The sequence below is a fragment of the Tetrao urogallus genome (genome assembly GCF_951394365.1).
Source record: "Tetrao urogallus genome assembly, chromosome: 1".
In the NCBI taxonomy this organism is placed as follows: Eukaryota; Metazoa; Chordata; class Aves; order Galliformes; family Phasianidae; genus Tetrao; species Tetrao urogallus.
This window is the reverse complement of record NC_136813.1, coordinates 107,439,246-107,466,097: the sequence shown is the minus strand read 5'-3', so window position 1 is coordinate 107,466,097 and position 26,852 is coordinate 107,439,246. Positions and strand designations below refer to the sequence as shown.

The 26,852-nt window shown below is 38.0% G+C and overlaps 1 protein-coding gene across 1 annotated transcript in view; it reads left to right on the top strand.

Annotated features, from left to right (window-relative positions):
• Positions 1 to 26,852, top strand: part of BBX (BBX high mobility group box domain containing) — a gene marked incomplete at its 3' end in the record, with an annotated part of 121,562 nt that overhangs the window by 78,744 nt on the left and 15,966 nt on the right. The window contains exons 5-12 of the mRNA XM_079536622.1: positions 3,593 to 3,660; positions 8,171 to 8,251; positions 10,479 to 10,559; positions 15,619 to 15,699; positions 18,939 to 19,016; positions 21,197 to 22,109; positions 22,979 to 23,117; positions 25,541 to 25,689. Coding sequence (XP_079392748.1) covers positions 3,593 to 3,660; positions 8,171 to 8,251; positions 10,479 to 10,559; positions 15,619 to 15,699; positions 18,939 to 19,016; positions 21,197 to 22,109; positions 22,979 to 23,117; positions 25,541 to 25,689 — 1,590 coding nt within the window. The remainder of the gene's footprint in view (positions 1 to 3,592; positions 3,661 to 8,170; positions 8,252 to 10,478; positions 10,560 to 15,618; positions 15,700 to 18,938; positions 19,017 to 21,196; positions 22,110 to 22,978; positions 23,118 to 25,540; positions 25,690 to 26,852) is intronic.

The following is a 26,852-nucleotide window of genomic DNA, read 5'->3' as shown; positions in this document are numbered from 1 at the left end:
AAACCTGCTTTACTTGTTTGCAACTGTAAATCCTTTTTTGATTTATTTTTGCTTGTTATGTTTTTCAAAATTAAATGAAATATGTCCCCCTGCTGGCCGTCTCTCCTCTTACCTGCTATGTAACAGCATCACGGGGCTTCTGATCTGCAGCATCATTAGTGGTGTCCTTGCTTGTCCAGCCTGTGAGTTGCATTTGAGCGTGCTTTTGTCATGGCATGGCTCTCTTGTGTTCTGTTTGAGGACATAAGGCAAAGACAGCTGTTGTTCTCAAGCGAAGGTGTCCATTACAACATCTTCTGTCACAACTACAGAGTTAAAGTGGGCAACATCTTTCCTGGAGAGAAGTGGAGGATTTCCAATGCTTTTACATTTCTGTCTCAGAAGAAGACACTCCCTAGAATAGCCAATGTCATGATAGAGATGCAAGTTTTATTCTTTAGAAAGAAGCTTAATTCTGAAGTCAGGTGAAAGTTAATTGAAACTCTTACTTGATGATTCTTTGCACTTAGCTCTTTCTCAGTTCTTTCTTTTTCTCAGACTGAAAAATGGTGATGTTGAATAAGCTAGCCTTCTAAGTTTCTAACCAGACTAATACAAAGAAAACATATAATTTCCATACAGTGAGATGGTGTAAGCTTAATCACTGCTGAAAGCTGTTGAGGAAGCCACAAATCACTTCCTATTCTGCAAGTCAGATGTGTATGCTATTTTCTCGTAACTTTTGATTTAACTATAAAGTACTTTAAAGTAGCACTTAGAATTCTTCCTCTTTCATGCTAGTAGGTTCTTAGTGCCACAAGAGAAACATTGTGCTGAGAAAGCTCTATAAGCACATGGCACTGTTCGTGTGTATACATTTTTGTCTTCCTTTATGTGAAGTTATTTTGTAATTTCAAACCTAAGTGAAAGGATTTTTGTCTTTATCAAGATCAGTTAAATGCTAGCCCTTTGCTCCAGCTGCAGCATAAATATTCAATTTGCTTGAGTGCAAAATTAAATGTTCACTTTACACTAAGCTGTCATTTTTTTTTCTCCTCATGATTTTTAGTTTTAAATGAACACTTCAAGTATTTGCTTACTTGAAGGAAGTGGGGAAAAAGAATCTATCCTTGTCCTGGTGTTAGACTACTTATTTGATTAGCAGAAATCTGCGACCACGTACTCAGCAAAGAAGACATTTAGAAGTAGGGGAAGAATTTTAGAGCTGTACACTAGTTCTTCAGTTGGCAAAAACTGAGGAGGAAGACCTAAGGCAACTAGGGTGAAACTCAAGAGAGTGGCTATGGATGATCAGTGTGATGTGGGCATAAGGCAGTGCTGTACTGCAGTATGTCAGGCAAAGCATTTTCAGGAACAGTAGAGGAAAAACTAATGCTGTTGAACAGACCACAGGTGAGAGCTCATCTGACATGGTTGCCCTGCTGATCATACATGTACAAGAAGGTCTGACTCTACCTGGAGTAACTGAGGGGGAAAATGGCGGGAATCACAAGGATTGTGGAAGATGAACATTTGATGACATCAGAAGATCTTGGTTTCTTTAGGCTAGTAAAGCTAGTAGAGGATGAACAGGGGCCACTGCTGTAAATACAACAGGGGAAAACACCATTTAAAGAAAACTGATCTCAGCTTGAAGGTGTGAGCAACAGAAAAAAAGAAGTGTACCTTTGCTTCACTCTGAATGGATTTAAGCTGAAAACTGGAAGATAGCTCTAAATGCTTAAGATTTGGCTTCTACGTTGTCTTTTCAAGGGGAATAAACAAAGTAGAAAGCAACTAGCCAGCCCATAACTGTGAAATATGGAGTTCAGTAAGATCGCGTGGAGATCTGGAGATCTTCCAGGCTTTCTTTCCAAACTACCTGTCTGCTGAGTCATTGTCTTTCAAGATGTGTGTTCAGTTTTGAATTGTTCTGAGTCCCTCTTGTTTGAAGCACAGAACTTTACTTGATCAAGTAAATTCATGGTAAATGGTTCTATATTGAGGGATCAATTGTGGTTAAGTATTTGCCAACTCTTCCTATTTTTTGTCTCCGTTTATTCAGCTACTTATTACTAGTTCTATCCTTCTTATAGTGCCTTATCTCAGAGTCTTAATATCATTTTGCTTTTTAAAATTCGTTGTAAAGTAAAATGCTAAAAAACAAACACGTGTTACTTGTTCATTACAGAAAAAGAAAAAATTATTTCCAGTTGTTAAAGCTAGATACTATCTAGACTATATTCTTAAGATAATGACCACTCTTCTATTCTTGATATAGTAGTTGAACTTGGTTTATTCATGTGGCTTTTCTCTGTATTTTTGGTTTACTGCTGTTTTAAGAGAGCATCATTAACAAATCTTATCCTGTGATTGTCAATGTGAGATGCTGTCTTAGGGAAAAGCTTTGGCAATGCCCACAATATTGAATTAACAGTACCAGCAAGTGTACTTCTGAACTGGAATTTGATCATCTGCAGTGATAAACCAGTAGGAGGTTTGTGACACGGTTTTGGCCCATGTCAGTTGACTCTCCAAAAAACACATAGGCATGGTTAACAAGTTGGAATGGGCCACAGGAATCATCTTCCCCACGGGTGTTTTGGATGCAATCATTCTGTTAGAGGCTAACAATTTTCTAACACACAGAAGAGGGGAGTTGTGCCAGTTGGCCCTCATTCCAGAGAATAGTCCTGGGCATATGCAATTTATTGTTGTAGAGTGAGGCTTTTGTATAGGCTAGTTAAAGGAAATTGGAAGACGAGATTACATGCTTCAGGGAGACCTGAGTATCATTTGGTACTGATGATTCCAGAAATACAGCAAGTATAATGATTTTTCCTTCTCTCACACTGTAGCTGCTGTACGAGCCATTTGGACCATGGACTTTGTCCTTCCTTCTGTATGGCTCTTTGTTAAATTGTGACCCTGTATTGCTTCCAAGGCACTCTCCCAAGATCAGACAATTAGTCTTCATAATGATGAAGAGCAAACACTATTTGGAGTGGAAAAGTGGCGACAAGTAGGCAGGCAGCCTGCCTGGCCAGTGCTTGTGCTGTACTGGCACAGAGGATTGAGAGTGCTTCATGCTTCAGAGTTGTCAGGCTGACACTTTTCACCACTAAATGCAGTTCTAAATTAAAGTAAAAAAGAAAATTGGAATTTTGTTTCAGAGCTTTATCATGTCATTCTGTTCCATCCCTTTACTGGTTCATTATCTAAGGTAGGGAGCCACTCCCTTGGGAGGAGAATCCATTGAGTTATGAGCAAGTGCGATATTAGAGTTTCTTTGTGTATGCTTGTGTATGAGATCATTACACTTGCTGTTTTAAAGATATTCATCTCTGTAGAGCATAAAACCTTTGGCGGTAAAATTTGTAAATCCACGCAATGGGGTGTTAAGCACACAAATCCAATTAAATCCTTCAAACAGCTTTGAAAGCCTTTCCCAGAGGGTACAGAAATGGTTATTTGTGATTCTCTTGAACCGCCTTTTATGGCAGCTTGCTTAGAGTGTCTGTGACAAGTAGTCTTCTGGGGGTTTAGCGCTGCAAATGGTTCTTTAAACAAGCAAATGAATAAACGTGTAAGACTTGGTTTTATTCTTTAACAGATCCTACACAAATGGGAGGCCTGAGTATGCTGCTTTTAGCTGGGGAACATGCCCTGACTGCACAAGAGGTAAGGATCTCTCTTTTTTACATTACTAGAAGTTTTCAGTTTAAAAAGAGCTCTGAAGGGAAATATTTGTCAGATGGGAGGCAGAACTTAAGATACTTCATGGGTAACCTCAGGTGGAACTGAAATGTGAGTCCAGTGATGTGGGTCTTGTTCTCCAACCAGTCCAGGGTTTGATACCAGTTTGGTACTCACTCCATGGATTGATGAATACATGATCCGACCAGGCAAGTCTGCCCCATGAGAGGATATTATCACAGATGGAAAAGACGAGATATAGCGACTGTAAACAAACAAGTGATTTGCAAGCTCTTTTGGTCAAGGAACTCATGTGCTTATGTTCTTGCGTAGTACAAGAACACAGCTTGGCACAAATAGCAGAATAAATATTTAATAATTTCCATATAGTCATTATTTATGCATTCTGAAACCATGCAAGTGCTAACAAGTAATCAAAGTATTGCATTCTATTCCTATTGACTCTTTGTGTCTAAAGGGAAGTTAGCAGTTTATTTGCCGTTGCAAACATTTCATTTTTATAGAAGACTGCAGTAAATACGAGTTTCCTGCATATCTCCAGGAAGGCAGAGAGCTTTGGTCTTTCTTTAGACTATTGTTATTCATGACCTTCTTTATGGGATGGTTTTGAAAACTGTTCATAAAGTACCTGATATATTGTGTAAAATAGGTAGTCATTTTCACTTATTACCTTTTGATTCAGTCTGTCTGTGATGGTTAGATATAGAGCAAATACTTTGTAGGCTTGTGTTACCCCCAAATGCAGTAAAATTCCCCAAAACTGCTTAGGCTTGGTTAACTGAATGGCACTTCTGGCTTGTCATCTGTGGGACAGACGAAAGAGGATTCATGAGATGTTCACGTCTGCACATCTTGACAGCCTACAGTTGTATTTCCATGTTTACACTCGAATAGTTTCACACTTAAACAGTGTTTGGGAGGTTGGCAGAATAAGCTGGGAGATGGCATGGCTAGCTAAAAAGAAAAGCTCATTAATTCATTGTAGAAGTGGTAAGATTCTTCCCTCTTGAATGGGGAGACTTCAGCTGGATTTTATCGACGTGAGAGAGAATTCTTTGTCCTGAGGTAACTGTTGAAGTATCCTCCAGTAAAAAGGTTCCAGTAATAATCTGTTGCTTATCTGTGGAAAATATAGATACTGTTTTTATATAAGACAATAAGCGTATGCAGGATCTAAAACTCTGACACTTGCATTGAAAAAGAAAAAAAAAAAGTATCATTTTTTAAAAGAACATTCTAAATGAAATCACGTAGTCTTCATTTGTATTAAAATGTGCGTGTCCATTAAAAAAAAAAAAAAGTGTATATAGGGTTCTTCAATTATGGGAATTGCCATAATGGAGATTATTTAGTTTAACTGTCTGTGTATGTATTATAATGCAGGCTTGGGTGGCCTTGTAAGCATATGTTTTAAGATACTATTAACATCTTAAAAGTTGTTGATATAAAGGAGAGGAGCACTGTCACACAGTTTGTTCAGGACTTCAGAAAAGATGAGGAGAAGAATACTTAGCTAATAACTCTTCTAATTCCAAGTAAATTGATTTAACACCCACTGATATATGTATATATTTTTTTCTGAAGCATGTGTTAAATGGATGTAAAGGGGTTTTTCAAATCAGTTGTTTAAAGTTGGAGTTGTCAGTTCTCCAGATACCAGGTAACAAAGTGAGCATACACTAGCAAAACAAAGTGAAAGAGGCACAGTAGTGATACTTACAGAAGTGCTTTGATGATTTAGTTATCATCTTTATATGCTGGTTATGTTTCTATGCCCATCATTTTTTTTCAATAGACAAGAAGATTTTTCATCTAATAAGAGAATTCATTATCATATGGTGGATTTCCAAACAGAGGCTTAGAGCTATTATTAAATGGTAGGCGAGGGAAGTTAAAAACCTTAGCAACAGCAAATACAAGATGGGCACAAGCAATTTTTGCCTGGCATTTGGGTCCTTTTACCAGTTAAGCAAAACTGTGATGCATATACAAGCACATTTTGCTTAACACGGGAATAAAAATGCTTAAGAGGCTTGTTCTTATTATTCTCATTACTGGAGAGAAAGCCTCATCCTGTTACTTTATTGCAGCTGTTTTATTTGCAGAAAACCTGAAACTCTGTGAGGAGTACTCCTTGCTTTAAAGCTCGCCTCCCTTCCCTGCCCACGAGGTCCATTGCTTGCCTTACAGCAGCACCTAGTGGCCGCTGTGGTTACTTCCCAGAAAATGCTGAATGTGTAGCACTGTCCAAGACCTGACTCTTGTACCAGTTTCCCCTTGCTGCTGCATATCAGGACCACATTAAAACCTTGCATCAGTCAGTGTGGAAGACGGTCTGTTTTCACTCATTTTAGAGCAGGCTTTGGTAACCACAAGGGACTGTGGGCTCATGGTGGCAGCATCCTAATGGCTTCCCCCTCGCTGCTGCAGGGTGGTTGTGCAGTGTGTTGTGCTGGTCTGCCCAGGTCTTTACAGAGTGTCATGGCCGAGGCTGTAAATTAGAAACAGATGTCTTCAGTGCAGTGGAGGATGAGCAAGTAGGAGGAAAGTGAAGAAGAGATGATGAAAAATTGAGGACGTTTTATTACTGCAGGAAAGAAAAGCAGTACAATGGCGCTACTTGTACAGCTGTTCCCTCCAGTAATTATTGTAATACTTGAGTTACATTTGATCTGGCAGTAGGTATGTGTGTCTCCAGAAGTCCTGGAGATGATCAATTTTCCCCCAAGAGTGTAGGAACAACAGCTGGGTAAAAATGACATCCTCAACTTAATGCTACTGTTAAATGAAGGCAGCAGCACTGTCTTAAGATATCAGAAATTAATAGCAAAACCATGATTGTTCTAACCACAAAATGGTTTTAGAATTGCTGACTGACAAGGCACCAAAAAATCTATCCTTTAAGCACAAAGCAGTAGGAAATGGGGCCTCACTCATTGCGCAGCATGCTGTTCCCATCTTGTGACATAAAGAAATTGTGCCTGTCCCAGCATGTGGCCTCAGACTGTGCTCCTGGGGTAGAATTGCAGAATGTCCTGACTAGGAAGGGGCTAACAGGGATCACCGAGTCCAACCCCTGGCTCCACACAGGACCACCCAACATTCAAACCTTGTGTCTGAGAGCGTTGTCTAAATACTTACTGAATTCCAGCAGGCTTGGGGCCACATTCAGTAAATAGAATGGGAGCATTGTTGCTATGTGGTTTTGCGGCAGGGGAAAAAAACAAGTTCAGCTGCGTACCTCAGCAAATTGTCATGTGGCATCATTCTCCTGCGTTTGGATCCAGTGTTCTGGGAGTAGTACTGCTGGCAGATTCCTGAAGCAAAACGTTCAGCTGCTGCTGTTATGCTCAAGCATCTGGAGCAGACAGCAGTATGAGCAGCAGTACAAGCTGTAGGCCTAGTTACTCTTTGGTGCTTGGTTCCTGCAGCAACAGATGCACTTGCTAGCTAAACTGGGTATTCACCAATACATGCTATTGACATATCTGCTCTGATAACAAAGAAGATAAATACCACATTCTTCATGAAATATTTCAAGTAAGTTGGAATTTCATGAAAAAAATCACTGGGGGAAAAAAATTCCACCCTGTTACTCAATTTTCCGAAAATTCCACAAAGCCTCCCTCCTTTCTGCTGTTTCCTGTAAGTTGTTCTACATACTCTATTTTATATTAGCAGTATATTAACTTCTGAGACTCACATATTGTAAGTCTTTTATACTCAAATGCATCACTTGATATTCAAGACAATTATTTTACTGAAGGATGCTAGAATAATAATTTTCAGTTCTATGGATAAGGTCTGTATGAATTCTAATACGGCTGTTGTGTTGTGATTTCTTTTTATTTTTATTTTTTTGGAGCAGTCTCTTGTCTGAATTTTGATATTGGAAAGTACAATGCTTTCTTGCAATACTCCTCAAAAGCACCTCTAAACAGATATCCATTTATGTAAGTTATTTAAGCAGTTCTAGGCTTGTGGTGCCCTTAATTACTTATTTCATGCTGTGAAGTGATTAGCAATTATTTCTGTCACTTAGCAACACTCAGCCATTTGAAAAACTTTTTTTCGCTTCTAAGTAATTAGTGGAAGTGTAAATTGAAGAGATAGTGGCATGGATTGCATCTTGAATACAAGATAGCTGTGTATGCAGCCCAAAACAATCAGTGTTTTGTTGCATATAACTTGCAGAATTTGGAGTAACAGGAAGTAAAAGACAAAACCAAAAACCCAGTCCCTGGTATTTTTGTGCTATTTCTTATGTGACTGTCAAACACTTTAGTATAGGTACTGAGCTGTTTTCACCTTTTAATTTGATTTAGCTGGTCCAGGAGTGTGAAACATGACATTGTCCATCTTTTCTTAAACAGCTCTTCATGTTACTACTGCCTGCCATTTCATTTTGCCTCCAGTTGTTCTTAGCTTGAGAGAAACACCAGTGAGGTCTTAATCTCCACACTCCTTGTTTCAGGTTTCCTCAAATACTTGCCAATCTGATGCGACTGATTCTACGGAAGTGTGTCAGAAGTCGTCGTTGTTTCAGTTTGCAGAGGTGAGTTTCTTTAAAAAAGGGATTGTTTTTTTTCCCAGTGTTTTCTTTCAAGAGGTATCTGGTGTTCAGCTGAAAGAGAAATCAAAAAAACTGACTGAATTTCCTGGTAGCATTTCTTCCTTCTTTTGGGGGTTACAGTTATTGGATTGCGCGTCAGGTAGATGCGTCTGATTTGAAGTGCAGATGTGTTCAGGAACACAGCTGAAACCCTGGTGTAATAATGGAGCTGTGGTTTAAGCAGTGATGTGGAGATCTCACTCCTGCACTTGTGTCGACAGACTCCAGTTGATACCTACGTTTGGATGTTATATTATGTCATCTAGCCAGGTCAGATGGGACCTTGGGCAGCCTGATCTGGTACTTGATCCAGTGATTAGCAACCCTGCCTGTGGCAGGGAGGTTGGAACCTGATGATCTTTGAGGTTCCTTGAGGTCCCATAGAAACCGTTCTATGATTCTTTGTGACTGCCTTATTCACCAGCTCTATCAAAAATAATTGTAGGTTTGGAATTTCCAAAATTTTCTTCTATAACCACAAAACAGCTCTGTGCACTTCTATAATATTGCTATTAATGTATTTCTAGGAATTGCTATACAGTGCCACTGAGATGAGTTTTTTGCTTTTAAATATACCCTACTTCATTCAAACGGATTTAATTGGCATAAATATCACAGGGTTACAAAGAATCCAGGCCCTTTTTAAGCATCACTTGCTTGCTTACATCTTTTCAACTTCTGAAATGATCTTAATCCAGTGACATAAATATTTAGCTAAAGCAATATTGATTAGACAGGATGCTAGACAGTATTTGAGTGTCTGTGGGGAAAAAGAAAATTGTCACAGGAGGGGTTTCATTTTGTTATTTGGTTTCACACCAGCCACAAATCTTACTGCCTTGTCTATATTATTCATCTCTTCATATACTTTCATATTTCTCTCTAGATGTCATCACTTACAGAGCAGGTAGATGCCAATCCTTGCATACATAAACTGATTTTAGTTTTAACATTAGCTCACAAGACCTTGAGCTCTAACTTAAAAGCTGAGACTTTTAAAATGTAGTAGAGGTAGATTAATGCACTGAACCTTTATTTATGATTAAAGGCTAGTGTGAAATATAAAATCTGCGATGAGGCTCCTAAAGAACTTACTGGCTTTTCTTGTTAGCAAGAGGGGAATGCCTGATTCGCCATCAATTAAAAACAATTTTTAGAAGCTCCTTAAAGTTGATAAATTCCAGTGTTAATTATGAAAATAATTCAAAATCCAGTGAGATACTTCTGATTACTTACCCTGTCAGTTGAACAACATGGTATTTTGTATGGTTCATTTTGATAACAGTCTGTTTCTTCAGTGTTGCTGTAAAGTCTTGCAACCAATAAGACAAATACAAGTCCAAATACTGAGTTCATTTTACAGTGCTTAAACAAAAAAAGTGCCAGAATCATGACTATACAGAGGAACTGTGCTGTGTTGCAAGATACGCTCTTGCTAAGGGCTTGTGAACTCCGACTTTGCCTTACCCATCAAAGAATTTCAGTGAATGCAAGGAAATAAGCTCACCTGCACTGCTGAAGCTTGCAGTTCAGAAGTAGTTCACTGATATTCAGTAACTAGAAATGCATATTAGCAAGTTTATTTTTCGTGGATGTTAAACTGTTTGTAGTGAGGCTGCACACATTTGGTATGCAGCAAGTATGTATATTAGCAGCACAATAAATATTACTTGTGCCTAGATGTACGATTAATTTGAAGTGCTGTTTGCAACAAAAAGAAGTGGCACAAGCTAGAAAAGGTAAAAATAAATATATTTTTTTAAAATGCAGCTTCCTTAGTTATTGGGATAGATCTGTTATCTCTTCTAAAAGTATGTGTATGTGTTGTGCCTCTGCCCTCACTTATCTTCCGCACAAAGTAGCAATTTGTGCTCTATCAGCACCACCATTCTGTGCCTGGGTCTTTAACTGAATAGTGAAATATAGTACAGTGTCAAGTTCCTGTTATTAACTCTCTTTTAACATATCAGTGGGCAAAAACAAGCCCCTCAGAAAGGTTCTAGTCTGTTTAGTTGGTCCTAGGAAAGATTTCCATTGTTAAAAACGATTCAGGATCACCATTTACATGTCTGCTGGGAAAGCAGATAGTGTTTGCTTGTTGAAGTTTATATGTTGAAGTTTGATAATGAAACTGAAGAGCTAAATAATTTAAAAATTATTTTCCTCACAGATCTCTTCAAGCACATCACAGCCAGGAGTTCCAGGAGCTGTAAAACAAACAGAAGAGTCTGCATTATTTCAGTTTGCTGAGGTATGATAGCTAAAACATGGAAGGAGAGGCTCTGAGGAGGCATGGAGCCAATAAGAGTTGTCAGTGAAGGTTAAGCAGCTTAGGGATATTGAAAAAAATAAGACCTTCTGAAGTGACACAATGCACTGCTCATGGAAGAAGTTGCAGTAGTGGAAAACGGTAGCTGCCCTAGACATAGGAATCCTCTAAAAAATAGGCTTGCAGGTCAAAGTCTGCTCATAACAGCTGCAAGGATATGTAGCAGCATTGTTAGATGGTGACCTCTAAGTTTGTAAACTACCCTTCAGTATGTAAGCTATCCTCCTTCCTTCGTGTGTTGAAAATTTAGAGTTCTTATAGGTGGCTTTTAGAAGTTTCTTCACCGATGTGTTTAATGTTCCTCTATAAACTAATTTCTCACACATTCTCTTTTTCTCCATTTGGGGGAGTCTGATACTGCTCACAGAATCTCTTAAACTAAAGGCATACTCAGTGTGTGTGTGAAGGAACTACTATTGGAGCTAGTACTATTCTGGAGGAACATTATGGGATGAAAAGATGCCCTGTTGATTATTCCATGGGGTTACAGAGGCTTGACTACAAACAACAGACTTCCTTCTCTTAGATATTAATCTAATTGTATATATTGTATTTTTAGCTTGGCTAGGACGATTTATTAGGCCTTGACTTATTCCTTAAAAATTCTAATTACAAAAAAAAAAAAAAAAATTGTGATTCAGGTGCCATGAAATAACCGAATAGAAGCAATCCTATAAAATATACAGTAGTGTCTGTAGTTGTAAAGAAGCTTCTGTATGTGCTACTTTTTTTTTTTTTAAGTTTCAGGTTAAACTGGAAAGTTCTACCAAGGAAAGTTAGTGGAATTTAGCAGGTGAAGCCAAGAAACTAAAAGATATAAACTACAGAACGTTCTTGTGAATTTTTTTTGACAAGACTTGCACAAGTAAATTTGCTAAGTTAGTTTAAAAAATCTTGGCCATCATACATTTCAGTTAAACAGCAATTTTAGTTATATGTGAAGTTGAGCAGAATATGATATCCTTCCAGTATAGAATCACAGAATGACTCTATAGAGACCTTTAAGATCATCTAGTTCCAATCCTCTACTATAGGCAGGGTCGTCTCCCTCTAGACCAGGTTGCTCAAAGTCCCACGAGTGCAGCATTTTCAAACATTTCATGAAACCTGCCTCACGGCACCTTCAGAGCTTCACAGAATCTAAAATCAGTTCTCTCCTAAATGATGAAACAACAGAACATCAAACCTGAAAACTGTCTTAAGAATGTGGAAGTGTATTGGATCTCATACCACTATGCTAAGGCAACTCGCTTGTCACACTGGAGTATGCATATGAATCATCAAATATGGGGAAAAAGAGGTGCCTAAAAGTTACTTAGATTTTGGAGAGGACAATTTTAAAGTCAGGACTTATCTTTTTTCCTGTTAAAAATCCTGAAATGTTACTGTAGTCTGGGGGAAGTTGTATTTTCTTGGCTATTTTTCAGTGTCTAGAACTACCCATCATCCCAAAATTAACTTTATTTCAAGGTTATTCCTCATATGTTTCACTGTCGTTATAAAACCTCAGTGGCAGTGACTAACTTTGTGTTTTATCTAAAGTAACAGAGAAATTATTTTAAGATTGCCACTTGATTTTCATTTGCTTTGTTCCAGGGGAAAATACTATGCATGCACGATAAAGAACCTCTTTAAGCTGCTTTTTTTTTTTTTTTTTTTTTGTAATTATTCTAGCTATTAAAGCTGCTTGTGCTCTTTCAGTTATAAAGACTTTAAAGTTATAAAGACTTATAAAGACCTCACCCATTTGCACAGGGTGTCTTTGTCAAGTCTGGCAAAAATCCCATTCCTTTTTGAGCCACTTCTTACTGGGTCTTGTCAATATGAATGCATTACTGCATTTAGTAAACTAAATTATGGTAAGCAATTTGCAATAGATTGCTGTCAGCAGTGTACGGTGCTACAAAAGAAAAAGAGGGAGAGAGGGAGAGAAAGTAGTTATATAGCCAGTGGCCAAGTAGACCTGTGAAGAAATGTGAATTGTGCTTGTGGTGCCTGGAGACTTCTGGCAGCCATCCCAACTCATTTTTGGTTCTGACTGGGTGTTCTTCATATGTTTCCTTTTTCTTTACTGCTTTGCAGCAGGGTGAGTGAAAATGTTTCTTTGTGAAGACGGTGGTCCCATTAAGTAGATTTGTCATCTTAAATGTACTCCTTGAGTAGAAGTGTCCAAGTCTGCTGTCACTCAGAAATGGCTCATTATATGCTGATGTAGTATAGAATTCTTTCTTTAGAACCTCAATCAGCCTGGCTTTCTGTCCCACATGTGCTGTAGTCTTCAATTAAAGCTGATAAGGATACGATTAATGAGACATGCCCTATGTTGACTTGCTGCAACAGCTGTTCAGAATCATGGCAGTGATACTTTGCTGGATCCTCTGAGTGTGCATGCAGCAATTGCAGTGGTCTTCCAAGATAACACGATGTCCTCATAAGTTGTTATTTGCTTGTTTGTTTTTAATTTTGGTGTGTGGCCAAGTTACGTTCTTGGCTTTTTCTCTCTACTCTGATCTTGCAAATACTTGGTCCTTCTTTTTTTTCTTCTCACTGCTACCTTTGTGGAAAGCCAGTATGTAGGCCAGTTATTTCTCAGCAGTGGGTTGTGCTACTTTGCATGATGGTCGTTTGCAAGCTGCCTGCTCACATGGGCTGCTTGCTGTTGTTCGACTTGCCGTGTGAGGGAAGCAGAGCAGATGGGGTCCCTTGCTCTCTTGGTCTTACATGGATGTGTGTTTGGCAAATGCAAACAGATGGTGAGGACTGCTCTGTAGAAAAAAGACACTAGTACCTCTTAGGCTTACTTACATAAAGTTTTATCATTTACTAAACATAGATAAAGCTTCCAGAGAGTAACAGCAGTAAAACTCCTGGTTTAACCATTTTAAGCAAAATGAAGCTGAAAAACCCAAACTCTTCACTTACAGCTGCTCTTCAGAAGCTTTCCTCTAGGTTGATTAACTGAAATACATACAATCATATCCAGCATTCAGAAGAGTAGAATTCTCCTTGCTAGTCCAACAGTTTATCATTGTTAAAGAACAAACGTAAGCGTGAGGATGGCTTTTTCCTTCTCACATACTCACTTTTAGTAGACTTGATGGCAACCCTTTCTGTTAAAGCCTTGAAGAAGTCTTGAACCAAAACTTTGATCAAAATGCTGTGAAACTGAGACTGTGAGATCTAGTTCAGTTTGTTCTCTTCCAACTTCTCTTAGGTAAAGCTGTAGTCTTCCATGGTAAAGTCATTATTTAAAATAAATATACTTGATGTTTGTCTATGAACTACAATCATTAAATATCTTTATTGAAATGAAATGGCTGGGAGGTGGAGAGATGAGTGAAAAACTGACACATGCATCCTGTGCAAACTACAATGTAATACAGGAGCTAAAATATCACCTGCATGGTTCAAGAAGGTATAGTAAGTAACTGGATCATAATGGTCCCTAAGTTACGCCTCAGCATAAGAAGGAGCTATTTGTGATTGTGGTACTGCAGGTACTGATTACTCTGATTAAAAAAGGAAGATAGTGTTTAGGCACAGAATGAGCTATGTAATCCCTTGGAGACCTGATTGATCAGCTGCACTCTTCTGTCACTTCGCCAGGAACTTTGGCAGAACAGGTTCTAAGTAGGTCTCTTTCTTTCTTTTCTTTCTGCTTGTTGTCTTGCTGATGAAGGTTTTTGTGTGTTGTTTTTTTTTTTTCTTAAGAAGAATTTTGCATCCCTCTCTCCTAATTGGTACTGCAAGGTTCTCACATTTTGTTAAGTGCCCAACCCATTGTCAAAACTAATTTTTTTCCTCTTTTTTCACATTGTGCATCAGAAGGCAAAATATGCCTGTATATTCTCAGGTTGCACTTTAATGTGTGAGCATTCCTTTTCTACCATTCATACTGTGCTGAAGAAACAATTAAGAACTGAGAATGTATTACAGTCGAAAGAGGAAAATGTAGAGCTCTCTTCCCATGAGGTGTAGGATACAAGGAGTCTTGGGATGTTAAGTGTGTTCGCTGAGCTGCACCAAGGGAGAAATAGGATTTTGAATTATTTTAGTTTAATACTAAAATAATAATGCATGGTCAGACATTACTCAACGTATCTTTAGTAGCTGGCAGTTAAGAAAAAAAAAAAAAAACATCAGGATTTTTCAGAATTATTTTTTTCATATAATTAATCTCCTTGACCATGGAAAAGCTGTTCAAATAATCCAGTTATTAGCGACAACAAACTCAAATGCCAAGAGGCTACTTTGATAATTTTTCCATCCCAAAGGTCATGATCATATATGTATATTTTTATAATGAGGCAGATGTCAAAGAAACACTCGTGATCTTGCCCCTGTCTAAAAGTTTTCCAGGACTTCCACCCCAAGCACTACTATGTAATGCCATGCCAGACAAAATAAAATACAAGAAATAATGGATAATTGTTGTGTTGGTGAACTCGTAATACTGTGCTTGGAAGCAGGTCAGAACAGTTTGGCAGCAAAAGCAATTCTGAAATGCAGTGAGAATTATTTAGCAAGCACTGGTGCTAGCACAGCAACATCTGTATAGGAAAGCTGATCTCCAAATGTAAAGACATTCTTTCCTAAAGAAAGGAGGTGAAATGAGCATCCAGTGCCTGTGAAAACAAATAATCTTCCTCTATATCTGACCAAATAATGCCTGGGCTTTACAGTAGAATTTTATTGAACACTGAGCACCACAGTTCATGTTTTTTAAGTACGTTTTGTTCAACTGGAGAGGCATAAAACACACAGTGTGATCAGAATATTATTGGTGCTTGTGTTCTTCTAACTTCTAAATGCCTGTTACGTGTTTTTTGAATGAGATTTCTAGTTTGAAGTAGAGCCATTTGCCAGAACGATCTAAAAGTGACAGATTTAACTAATTCTTTCTTCACTATTTTTCTTGCTTCCTTCTTTTCTTTCCTGATTAACACTGAAATATTTTCTTCTCTGTTCATTTAAAACTTAGATTTCATCAAATACTTCCCAGCTGTCGAGTCCTGAGCCAGTAAAGCACTGTGGGAAGTCGGCACTCTTCCAGTTGGCAGAGGTAAAATTTATACCCATTAACAGCACAATGAGAAGATGTGTGGTTTTCCCCCCCTCAGAATATGAGTTGTACAAGGCTTGCTCTAGCATTACATTCAGTATTTCCAGAGGTATAACTCAGTGAATAATCAAATAGTAAGAGAGTTAGGCAGTTGTAGTGGGCCTGGGGAACCTAGTTCTTCTTTATGCATTTGTAAATGTGCATCTTTTATTGGACACCGTACAGAAGTTCTATCTCCTTTCAGGAATATTAACCTTATTACTGTAATAAAAACTAACCCCAGCACAATAGCAATGACAAGACAATTACATTATTTTTTAATGAAGAGGTGAATACCGGGATTCAAAATGTGAAGTTTTATTTTAGAGCCTGGAAGGTGTATTGCTGAACTGGGGACCCAATAGTAAGAGAAGAAAAGTAAACTTTGAGATCATCCAGGAATCTGTATGAAGGCTTGGACGTTGAAGTAGTATGATGAATTATGAAATTGACAGTGTCAGTAGAAATTAAGAATACAAGGCAAGGTCTCCCAGGATCCTAGAAAATTTCTAAGAGTTTTCAGTGTAACCTTGTGGAGGTCTCCTTTTTCACATGGATAAATCAAACTTTTGAGGCTTGGCCTATAAATGTTAAAATTATATGCTGCAAATGAAAATTATATGCTGCTTTCCAAGTGAGTAAGGGAGGTTCCTGCCATCTTACTCATCTACTTTTTGTTGTTTCCAAAATGATTTCCTTCAATGAGGAAATTGGTTCCTTGGATCTTTTCTAGCAGTATCCATGCATATGTTCTTGCTGCTGAGGCTAATTCCTCTCAGAGGAAAAAAAGATTGGAAGCCCTGAAAGAAAACGCCATGCTCTGAGCCTGCATAGATGAGTATTTCATGCCTTGCAAGGATGGTAATGCTACTAGGAAGATTAACTTTGAGGACTTACACGAGTAGAAGAAAATTTACCTTACCCTAGAGGCAATCTCTGGCAGGAATACTGTTTGTTCATGTGTGCTGCAACATTATCAGCAGTGCCAATGCAAGGGTCATTACCCTTAGCTACCATCAGTGACTGCTGCAGCCCTGGGACAGAAAAAAGGCTGGTAACACCAAATTGGAGATGCTAGAAGTTTCAGAGGTGTGCTTTGTTATGAGACAGAAGTACTGTTCTGTAGTACGGCTGTTGAGTTCAGCCTGACTTTTGGAAGTCACCATTCAGAGGTGCCATGTGATTATGAAGACCCAAGTTCAGGGAAGTGCAGAAGCCTGTCCACAGGAGTGCAGGGTTAGTGCTGCATTTTGTGGAAGAAGTGAAGCTTGAGTGTGGCAGTGTGGCTTCAGCGTGTTGGACAGGTTTCCACGCTCTCTGTCTTGACCATTGTGCAGATGGATTCCTACAAGGCTATGTAAATATACAGAATTAGTGTTAAAGGCTCTGATTTGAAATGACAAAGGCGTGCTTAGCACATCTTCCTTATCTCTAGTTCTTATAGTAGATTAGAACTGCTGATTTTATTCTTTTTTTTTTGTTTGTTTGTTGGTTGGTTTTTGGAGATATCTATGATGCTGGATTGTAATTGGACAAATAAAGTGAGATTCAGCTTAACTTTTCAGATAGCAATTTAGGACCTGGTTTGGAGTATCCCACAAAAACTAAGCTCACATCATTTCCAGGGCATCTTAAGTTTACAGGTTCATTTGGAAGACATTTGTGCTGTGCCACTGTAACTCCAAACCACAGATGCTGTGCACTGGAGGGGGCTGGACTGCTGTCTGCATGCTGCTTGCATGGCAGAGATCCTGAGCGTGGGAGCCTGTCAGCTTTGGCATGCCACACTGCTCTGCTTCTCCTACATCTCTCTTATGTGGATTCGCCAATTTTATCTTATTTATTCCCCACTCTGTGCCTTCATTTTCTGTATTTCACAGATGGTGATAAAATGTAAAAGCAGATGTAATACTTTCCTAAAGATTTCTAAGAATTTCAAAGCTCTAAAAGCAGTTGGAGCAGCCATGCTGCAGCCTGAAGCCTGACAGGCTGCTACTAATCTACTAATCAGCTCTGCTAGGCCTTGTGCGGTGTCTGAATGCACAGACACTTTGTCTTCAGCCTTCAGTGCAGGGGGAAGGCTGTGGCTCAGTGCATGTCACTTCCAGGAGGCAAGGAGATCCCTCCTGTTCTGCAGGGTGTTTGCAGCACTAACAATGCCTGGCTGTAAGCAGCAGAGACTTGTGCTGGAATCATCAGAATTTGGGAGGCATAGAGATAGCATTCTTAACTTTTTTTGTTCTTTCCTGTATGGCAGTGATGAGTGTGATTTCTGCAAAGCAGGTTTTTGGGCGCATGTTGGTTGGAAACAGTAAAAGCTGAGCTGGTAGAGGTACTGGAATGAAAGCAAATGCTTTAGTTCCTCAGTTCCTAGAATTCAAGTTCTTTCCAAGGGAGCAATTGTAAGAAACCTGCAAGGTTGATCAAAGATTTTAGAACATATCCTTAACAGTAAACATTTTCTTCTTCATACTGATGTTCTGAGACTGATGCTTTGATAAATTCAGAAAATTATTTCTTTACTTCTAGCTGAAAATTGTTGCAAAACACTGAAATGCTGAAGTAGAATACAATCTAATAGATGTAGAAAGTTTCTTTGAGAATAACTGGATATCTGCTTGCCAAACAGTTTCCCATATGCTGAAGAGTAATCATGAAAGGTTATCAAAACCTTGCGAGCTCCTACATGACTTTGGTTTCATAGCAAATCTGTTATATGAATCCTGAAGGACACTTCCAGGCAGTGCCATGTCCTGATAGAACTAAGCTTCTTAAACTGCGACAGTGAAAGAAAATTGCAAACAAATGTCTAACAAAGCTTTCAGAAGCATCAGCTGGATTGTGTGCTTGTATAGGTTGATGCAGTGCCCTAACAGAGCCTCTGGAGTCTATTTACACCTGAGAAAGTATGTACTTCACTTCATCCTCCAGAGAGAATCCTGTCAAGAAGATCCCCAAATCTGGAAATAGCTTTTAATGTCCATGGTGTTTTCTACTGGTGCAGTGTAGTAGTGAGGTTTTATTTGTAACAGTACACGTCTATGCTTCTTTTTGATATGCTTATGTAATCTTATAAATGCATTTTGTCAAGAGGAAGGAAATAATCCTTTCAAATGATGTGATAAACATAGAAGAATTATTCTGGAGAAATAACGTTTTTCTTTATTCTTCTCCTTTGTTTGTTTGTTTGTTTGTTTTAGATTTCTTCAAGTACATCCCATTCAGGTCCTGATTTAACAAAGCAGTGTGGAACATCAGCATTATTTCAACTGGCAGAGGTAATATTAAAGTACTGATGACTAATTACTACAGGTGCAGTGGGACAGAGAAGTTAATGGTGTCAATAGCCCAAGTCTGGAAGGCGGTACATTGCCACAGTTACAATTACACTGTAGCTTATGGAAGTTTTTACAGCTTGGGTGTAAAATGCTAAAATTACTCCAGATTAGCAATCAGTTTGGAGACTTCTAAGTGTCCATGTTGCAGTTGATGAGAAGTACCAATCCCTGATAGTAAAGGGGTTATCCAATCTCCATTTGAATCACTTCAATCCCTCCTTTTAGGGATTAGGGTTTTGACTAGATAGGTTTGGTTGGTGGGGGATCAGAATGGAGTTCAAAGGAAGGGCTGGGCTGGTCTCTTGTTCAAACTGCATTGTCATTACAAATACCTTTTAAAAGGCATTAGCCACTTTTGTTATTTTTTGCCTTTCATACATACTACTGTAAGAATGAGCCGGCCAATAACTTTTCTCAAAGCTCTGTTATAATTCTCTTAGCAACTTCTCCATCTAAGACCAGTTAAAACCAATGCCTTCTTACAGGAATGTTGTATTTCTTTTGTTTCTAAGCTTTTTTTTTTTTTTTTTTTAATATATGTTCCTAATCTTAAAGATTGAATTGTGAGTTTATTTAGATCTTACAAAACAAAAAACACCTTTTTGTAGCTACATATATAGCCTTCTGTACTATTGGTTGCTGCAGGAGAAGCAAAGGTAGAAAAGAAAAAAAAATCCATTGGTGAGAGAGTGTGTTTAATTGACAAAGTATCATTAATGTTCAATGAGTTGCATTTGTAAGATTGATCTTTGGCTTCTGGAAATCACAGACTGGTTTACATCATAGTGCAGTGAAGCCACAGAGGTACACTGGTGCCAGAACCCAGCTCAGCAAAGTTATGGGATTCTCACTGGTGTAATCCAACCTGCTTATGAACAGACAGTGAGCTGCCAATTCTTCAGTGTTTCTAATGGTCAGCCTAGTTTGACTTGTGCCACATCAAGGATTTCTACCCAATATGATACAGAAGGAATTTTGGAAACTTATTTCAGAGTCCTATCATTCCTGATGTATGTTTCTGTAAGTGATCTTTTTACTTTGCAAAAATTTGAGAAATTCAAAATCAATCCAAGGAAAACCCAGTGACTTGCAGAGTACATCCATTCTGACCACGTGGCCTGTGGGCTGAGCTACAGGGTAGGCGACATTGATGTCTGGTTCAAAGCAAGTCTCTACCATCTCATTTCACTCCATGTGGCTGTTCAATTGACAGTTGTTTTAGAAACAAAATAGAACTTGAAATTCAGGTTAGGAAGCCATAAGAGAGACTGTAAGAAGAAAGCCTGCCTTCCCATGGACAACTGCTTGAATCTGTGAAGTGCTAGCCTCTGTAGCAGTGTCAGCATGACTTACAAATGATCCAAAACTGAATGCATCTTCCAAGTAATTGCTGAAGGAACATGGCAGTTTGAGAGACCTTGTTATAGCTCTTATTTTGAATATCACTATTCTTCAGACAGAATGAGCTGTTTTGGTTTCCATTAACATTATCTCCAGGAGGAGATAACCATAGCAACTACTATTGCTTTGCAGTTCTTTGCAGGATAGGGCTGTGACATTAGAATAAAAATTTGGAAGGCTTTTATAGTATCTTCCAAATCATTTTTCTCTTCGAAATAAAGGAAAATGATTGCTGAGATTTGGTCAAATTTTTTATTCACTTTTGGAGGCCATTTGGAAAGTGGAGGAGAGAATTGTTTGTGGAGATATTTGGAAACTGCGAGGGGTATGGATTTGAGATTCCGTACAGCTTGACTGTGGTGACAGTGAGATACTGTATTGTTCCATTGCACTTGAGATGTTCTGAAAAATCAGTCTAGCAGTGTCTTTCCAGGATATGTAAAAGGCACTTGAAGGATGGAAACACAACTTAGAATATTATGTTTTTGTAGGGTTTTTTGTTGTTGTTGTTATTGTCTTTTACAGCAGTAGAATCCACTAGTCTTATTTCATCTGCTTCATTAGAACTTCGGCATTTTTTCAGTATTGTTCTTCAGCATAGTTTGCTTTCATAAATTAGGATCCTAGAGAGATTTCCTGTGTAGCACTCCTGATAATACAGGTAAGTAATGTTAACAGTTGATGTTTATTTCATAGTAACTGTTTTTAACTTGCTTTAGATGTGCCTTGCTTCAGAAGGGGTAAAAGTGAAAGAACCTGGGAAAATAAAAGTGGAAGTATCAGAAGATGTGACAAGGGAAGTTCCAGAAATGGAAGTGGAAGAACTGGAGAAGACAACAATAAAAGACTCCTGTACAAGAAAAATGGAACAATCAGAGACATTGAAAAACTGGGATGAGACAAAAGCTGAGGAATTAGAAACTGTAAAATGCAGTGATTTTACTAGTCTTCTAAAGGATAGCAATCCTTTTGAGAGAAATGATAACACAAAGGATTACGTGTGCCGTTCTCCAGAGCTTTCATTAGCTGAAATGAGTATCCTTGGGCTAGGCAAGCCAGAAAAGTTGAAGAAGAAGAAGAAGAAAAATAAATTGGACCGGCACACGAATGAAAAATCTACCCCTAAAAAGCCTTGTAAAAAGAGGCAGTCCTCCGAGTCGGACATTGAGAGTGTAATGTATACAATTGAAGCTGTTGCAAAAGGAGATTGGGGTGCTGAGAGACTTGAAGAAACTCCACGCAAAAAAGCCCGCCCATCCTCAAATGTGAAGGGAAGCATGTTGGATACAAAATCACCAAAGAAAAAAGTGAAATCTAAAGAGAAGAAGACATCAAAGGAGAAACCCATGGAGACCACCAAAGAATCGAAGCCTCCTGATTTCCTTAGTATTACAGCCAACAAGGAAGTACCCTGTGAGGCTTCTGATAGCATTAAAGTGGAACCACTGACCCCAACAGAGGAGGTGGTGCCCCAGAGCTTACCAGAACAGGTCAAAACAGAGGACAGTGACTGTGTTAAAAAAATAGAAACCTGTGGCTCCAGGAAATCAGAGAGATCTTGCAAAGGTGCTCTTTATAAAACTCTGGTGTCAGAGGGCATGCTTACGTCTCTGCGTGCTAACGTGGACAGAGGTGGGTGGTTTTAACTGCTTCATTTACAGCATGAACCACACAAGTCTGCTGTGGTATGGGAGGAAGAGCAACGGTTTATGTTAAACTGGTGTTTAAGAAGTGTGTGATGGGGTTTCTGTGTCTGATTGCCTGAAATACTGGGGCTTGGGAGCTTCATGGTCCATGGCAGGTCATCTTGAGTCCTGCAGTCTGCATTCCTATTTATCTGTGCTTCTTTGGTTTTGTCTTTTGTGATCTGAGATTTAGCTTTTTGACTGAAGGCTTGTCCAGTTGATTCATCATCCTGCTGATAGTAGTCTGTAGGATCTGTGTTACATATAACCCTGACCAATTGCTTTCCGTGTAAATGTCTCTTGAAGCTGTGGCTCTGAGCACAGTAACCCATCCTACAAAAGGCAGAAATGTGCTTTCCCTTTGGTTGTTAGTTTTGCTGTAGGTGGTGAACAAGAAAACTTTGCCTTGAGAAGGATACATTTGAGACTGAAAGCTTCCAGAAATTTTCGTGAGATATACTGAAATATATTTTTCGAAATAGTAGATTTAAATGGGTAATTATTCAAAGTGGAAATGAAAAAAGGTGCTTGTAATTTAGGTAAGTTTGTTACTGTATATCTATTCATTTCTTTGTCTTCCTTCATACCTCAGAGGATCCTGATTTTGAAGGTAGTATATATGTAAAGGAGGGGAAAAAAAAAAGTTGCCAACAAGTTGATTATCTTGTTCGGGCAGGGGAGGAAGGATTGTTTCGTAACTCCTTGAGAAAGGTCGGACATCATAAATTGCATTGATGAATGGATATGCAAGTTTCTTCTGAGCTCACCTTAGCACATTTTTCTAAGATGAGAAACAATTTTCTGCCTTCATCCCAGGAAAAAGAAGCTCAGGAAAAGGCAACTCCTCAGATCATGAAGGATGCTGGAATGAAGAAAACTGGGCTTTTTCCCAAAGTGGGACAAGCGGGAACAAAAAACTGAAAAGGCCTAAGCCAAAGGAAGAATTTGTTTTTGGGTAAGTTGCAGTTTTACACTGTTCAGAGTTTTAACAAGGTCAGCCTGATACCTTAAGAGTGAGTCTTCCCCATAGCAGTTAGTGAATATCTAACACTCAAACATTTTAAACTACATAATCAGGATGAGATAGAATTCTTGAAAATTGCCAACCTCTTTGGTTGAGTTATACTCTAGATTCCTGCTGGTTATATATATCCCAAAGTAATTTCTCTGAGATCTTTCCTGGTTTGCACAAATGTAAACAAATTTGAATGACATTATTTGCTCACTTGCTTAAGAAAAAAGCAACAAAATACAATATTTACCTGCTCAGGAGATGAAGAGGGTTCATGATATTTTCAAAGCACTTTATAAACAATATTTGAAGATTTGAGTAGGTGTTCAAGCAGTGAAAACAGAATTAGACTAGAAAAAAAGAGATTTCTTTGCCCACTTGAAATTGCTGATGGAAGAAAACTAAGTACCATTCTAATATTTGTAAATAATTATGATAGATACACCATTTTGCCTCCATAGAGGCAAGATGTATATACAGTAAAGGAATTAAGTATACCAGAAGAATAATTAATGATTTCAAATGTATTGAAATTTAGTACAGCTGCATAGAATTAATCTTCTACTATTTGAATAATAATTTTTGTAAGAGTACTAACAGACTTATTTAACTGCAGACATAGCTGTAAAATCTGTTTGGCCATTCATACTAACTTGCGTATTCTTGAAGACTTCCAATTATCTGAATTCAAAGGGTGAAAATGAATTTGAAAAGGAGTAGATTTTCCATGCTTCATGCTTAAAACTATAATGTGTTTCTTTTGTGCCAGCCTTTTTTATACCCTTTTTATAACCTGTTCTATAGGAAATATAGCTCACATATGCAGCTCACTGTGCAGCAAAGATATTAAATTGGTGAAAGTCTCCAAGCGTTCTCTTGTTTGGATCAAAACTAGTGGTACACCTTGTATTTCTAGTGCAGTGCATATAAACTTTGTAATTGTCCAGATTTTAAATAAAAAATTGGGAAACTTTTAAGTCATGTTATGGCATGAAAACCAAGTGGATTTCCTAGCCGAAAAAAAAAAAAAAAAAAAAAGTAGTTTCAAATAACTTATTCAAGGTTGTTATGAAAACTGTGTACCAATTCATTTGACAGATACTGTTCTACCATAGTTATCTGGCTGGGTGGGAAAAATACATATTTACAGATGTTGGTTCCTGATTTAGCCATGCCATTAATGAATATGAGCTCTGTAAAGGCAGAATTTGTGGAGCCAAAGTGCTGAAGAAGGTATTGGTTGTCCTTGTTCCTTACTCTGCCTGATCTTCTGTCTACTCAAAGAGCTGTTTTTACTTTTACTCACCCTTCTTAAACCTTTTTGCTCCCTTCATCACCTTTCAGCATTAGGGCATCTGTCTGTTGGGTTTTCTTGCTGCCATTGGAATTGCTCCTTTCTCCCCTTACTTTTCTGTGTCCTCTTAACTTCCTTCTCCATTGGTAGCTGCCTACGTTTGCGCTGGCCAGGTGTGCCAGGTGTGCTTTGTCTGTGTACAGCTGAGTAGAGGTCAAACAAAGAATCATTTTGTGTACCAAAGGTTTCAGAATGCAACTGGATCATGTTTCAAGAAAAACAGAAAGAATTAATGTTTATTATGGCACTTCCAAGTGTATGGAGTCTGATGGCCATCTCTTCCAACAGTCACAGAATCACAGACTCGCAGTCATGCCAACATCTACTGAGTTTTAGTTTTCCGTGGCAAATAGCTATGTAGGGTTCCTGGAGCTATGAGCTAATTGTATTTCTCATCTCCCAACAAATAAAATAAGAAGAGAGGAAATATAATCCCCCAGAAGGAATACAAGGCTAATTGTAATCCTGAAGTATAACATTCTATAATTATTTTTTATTTCCCCAAAAGATTGGATCACTTGCCATTTTTTTTAAGATAGTGTGACATTTTTGCTCTAGTTTGAATTGTTATTTCCATCCCAGCGTGATGTGACTTCTTTATGTGAAATTGTCCAGATTGTTTATCTATTGGTTTTGCCTTTTTTCCTTCCCCTCATAGAACAGACAAATCTAATTTACAAATCTGTGCAGCTAAATGTCACCAGCATGACACTGATTTTTATTTTTACATTATTTGCATCTATTAAAACTTACTTTGTACTTATTTACATATTTATATACTTATTTACTTATACTTATTTACTTATTTACTTTATTTACAAATGCAGAAGCTGGATTGTATGTACATATCCCAAAGTTGGATTAATATATTACAGTTTGTTTACAGTATGTCTGCATCTTTTCCTTCTCAATATATGTGCATGTATATGTGTGTATGCACTCATATTCATAATATATCTTTTCTCTAGAAATGCGGTTACATTTAATTTGATTGGTTTTGTTTCCCCTTTAGCTTAGCAAAGTTGGAAGAAGAATTTGAAAAGAAATTCAACAGCCTCCCTCAATACAGTCCTATTACCTTTGACAGGAAAAATTCATCTGTTCCAAGGAAAAAGAGAAAGGTTGGAAGCGGCTCATCTGAACAACCAAAATCCAACAAAGGTAAATCAGTGTGCACTACGTTCTTAATAACAACGCTTTGACAAGCTCAGAAATGTATGTCTTCTTACCTTACTGTTATATATGTGGAAAGTGTGTAGTCAAAATATTTTTCTAGCAATGAAGCTACTAGGTTCTCTCCTGGATTAAATTCTAAGCTGTAGTCTTAACTTCTGATTTCTATGCTGAGTAGAGCTTGTTGGAGCTTGTACACAAAATAATTTCCTCATAGCAAACAAATTTAACAAAAATGGGAATATTTGTTAGAAAAGTGGATTTGTCAGGTTTTCTCGGGGGAAAATAGGGAGAAAATGGCAGAATATCAAAAAGCTATTTTGAAGTTTTTCAGAGAATAATTCTAAGCAGTTTTGCATTTAAGAGTGCTTTTAGGCTCTATAAATTAAAACGTAGGATACCAGAAGTGTCTGAATGAAATGTGATATTTTTTTTCCCCTCAGGATCTTAACTCTCCATTGTCAGTTTGTTCTGATAAAAATGGTTTGCTTTTGCTCAGCTCCATTGCTTGGGGTTATAAAGGAAGAAAAATTCATGACACATCTGGCTGTTTTATTTACAGACAACCTGTAACAGAGGTAGTAGAGAAGTTAATATATGTTACAGAAGATGCTTTTTTGACTCTGGCATCACAAAATCATGCTCTGCTACTATGATAGTATCATAAACTGGCTGACTTTCAAATCCAGTATGTGTATTTTAGCCAGGCAACCCTGGATTAGGTCTTTGCTTTTTGAATGCTTCAAAAATAATTACATTAGAATATGCAAGATTGAGCAGCTGTTCTTTTCTAGCACATGTCAGTTTTTGTATTGATTTTCGTATATATATAATTAGATATGGAACAGTCAGACTTTTGCAGATTTAGACTTGTGCTAGTACCAACTGAGTTCTGACTTTTTTTTTATGGGATATATTTGACAGAACTTCTTTCATATGCACGAATAATTTATTATTATTTTTTTAATAAAGTGGTCTGTTAAGCAACATCTTTTGAGAACAAGATGATCTGTAAATTGAAGCTGTAATAGCAGCTGCTTGGATTTGTTGCTATAGTATTTACCTCTTCAGGTGTCTGTATGTCCTTAAAAAAACAAACAAACAAAACAGGTCAAGAGTTGTTTGTTTTTGTTTTTTTTTTAAATTGCATG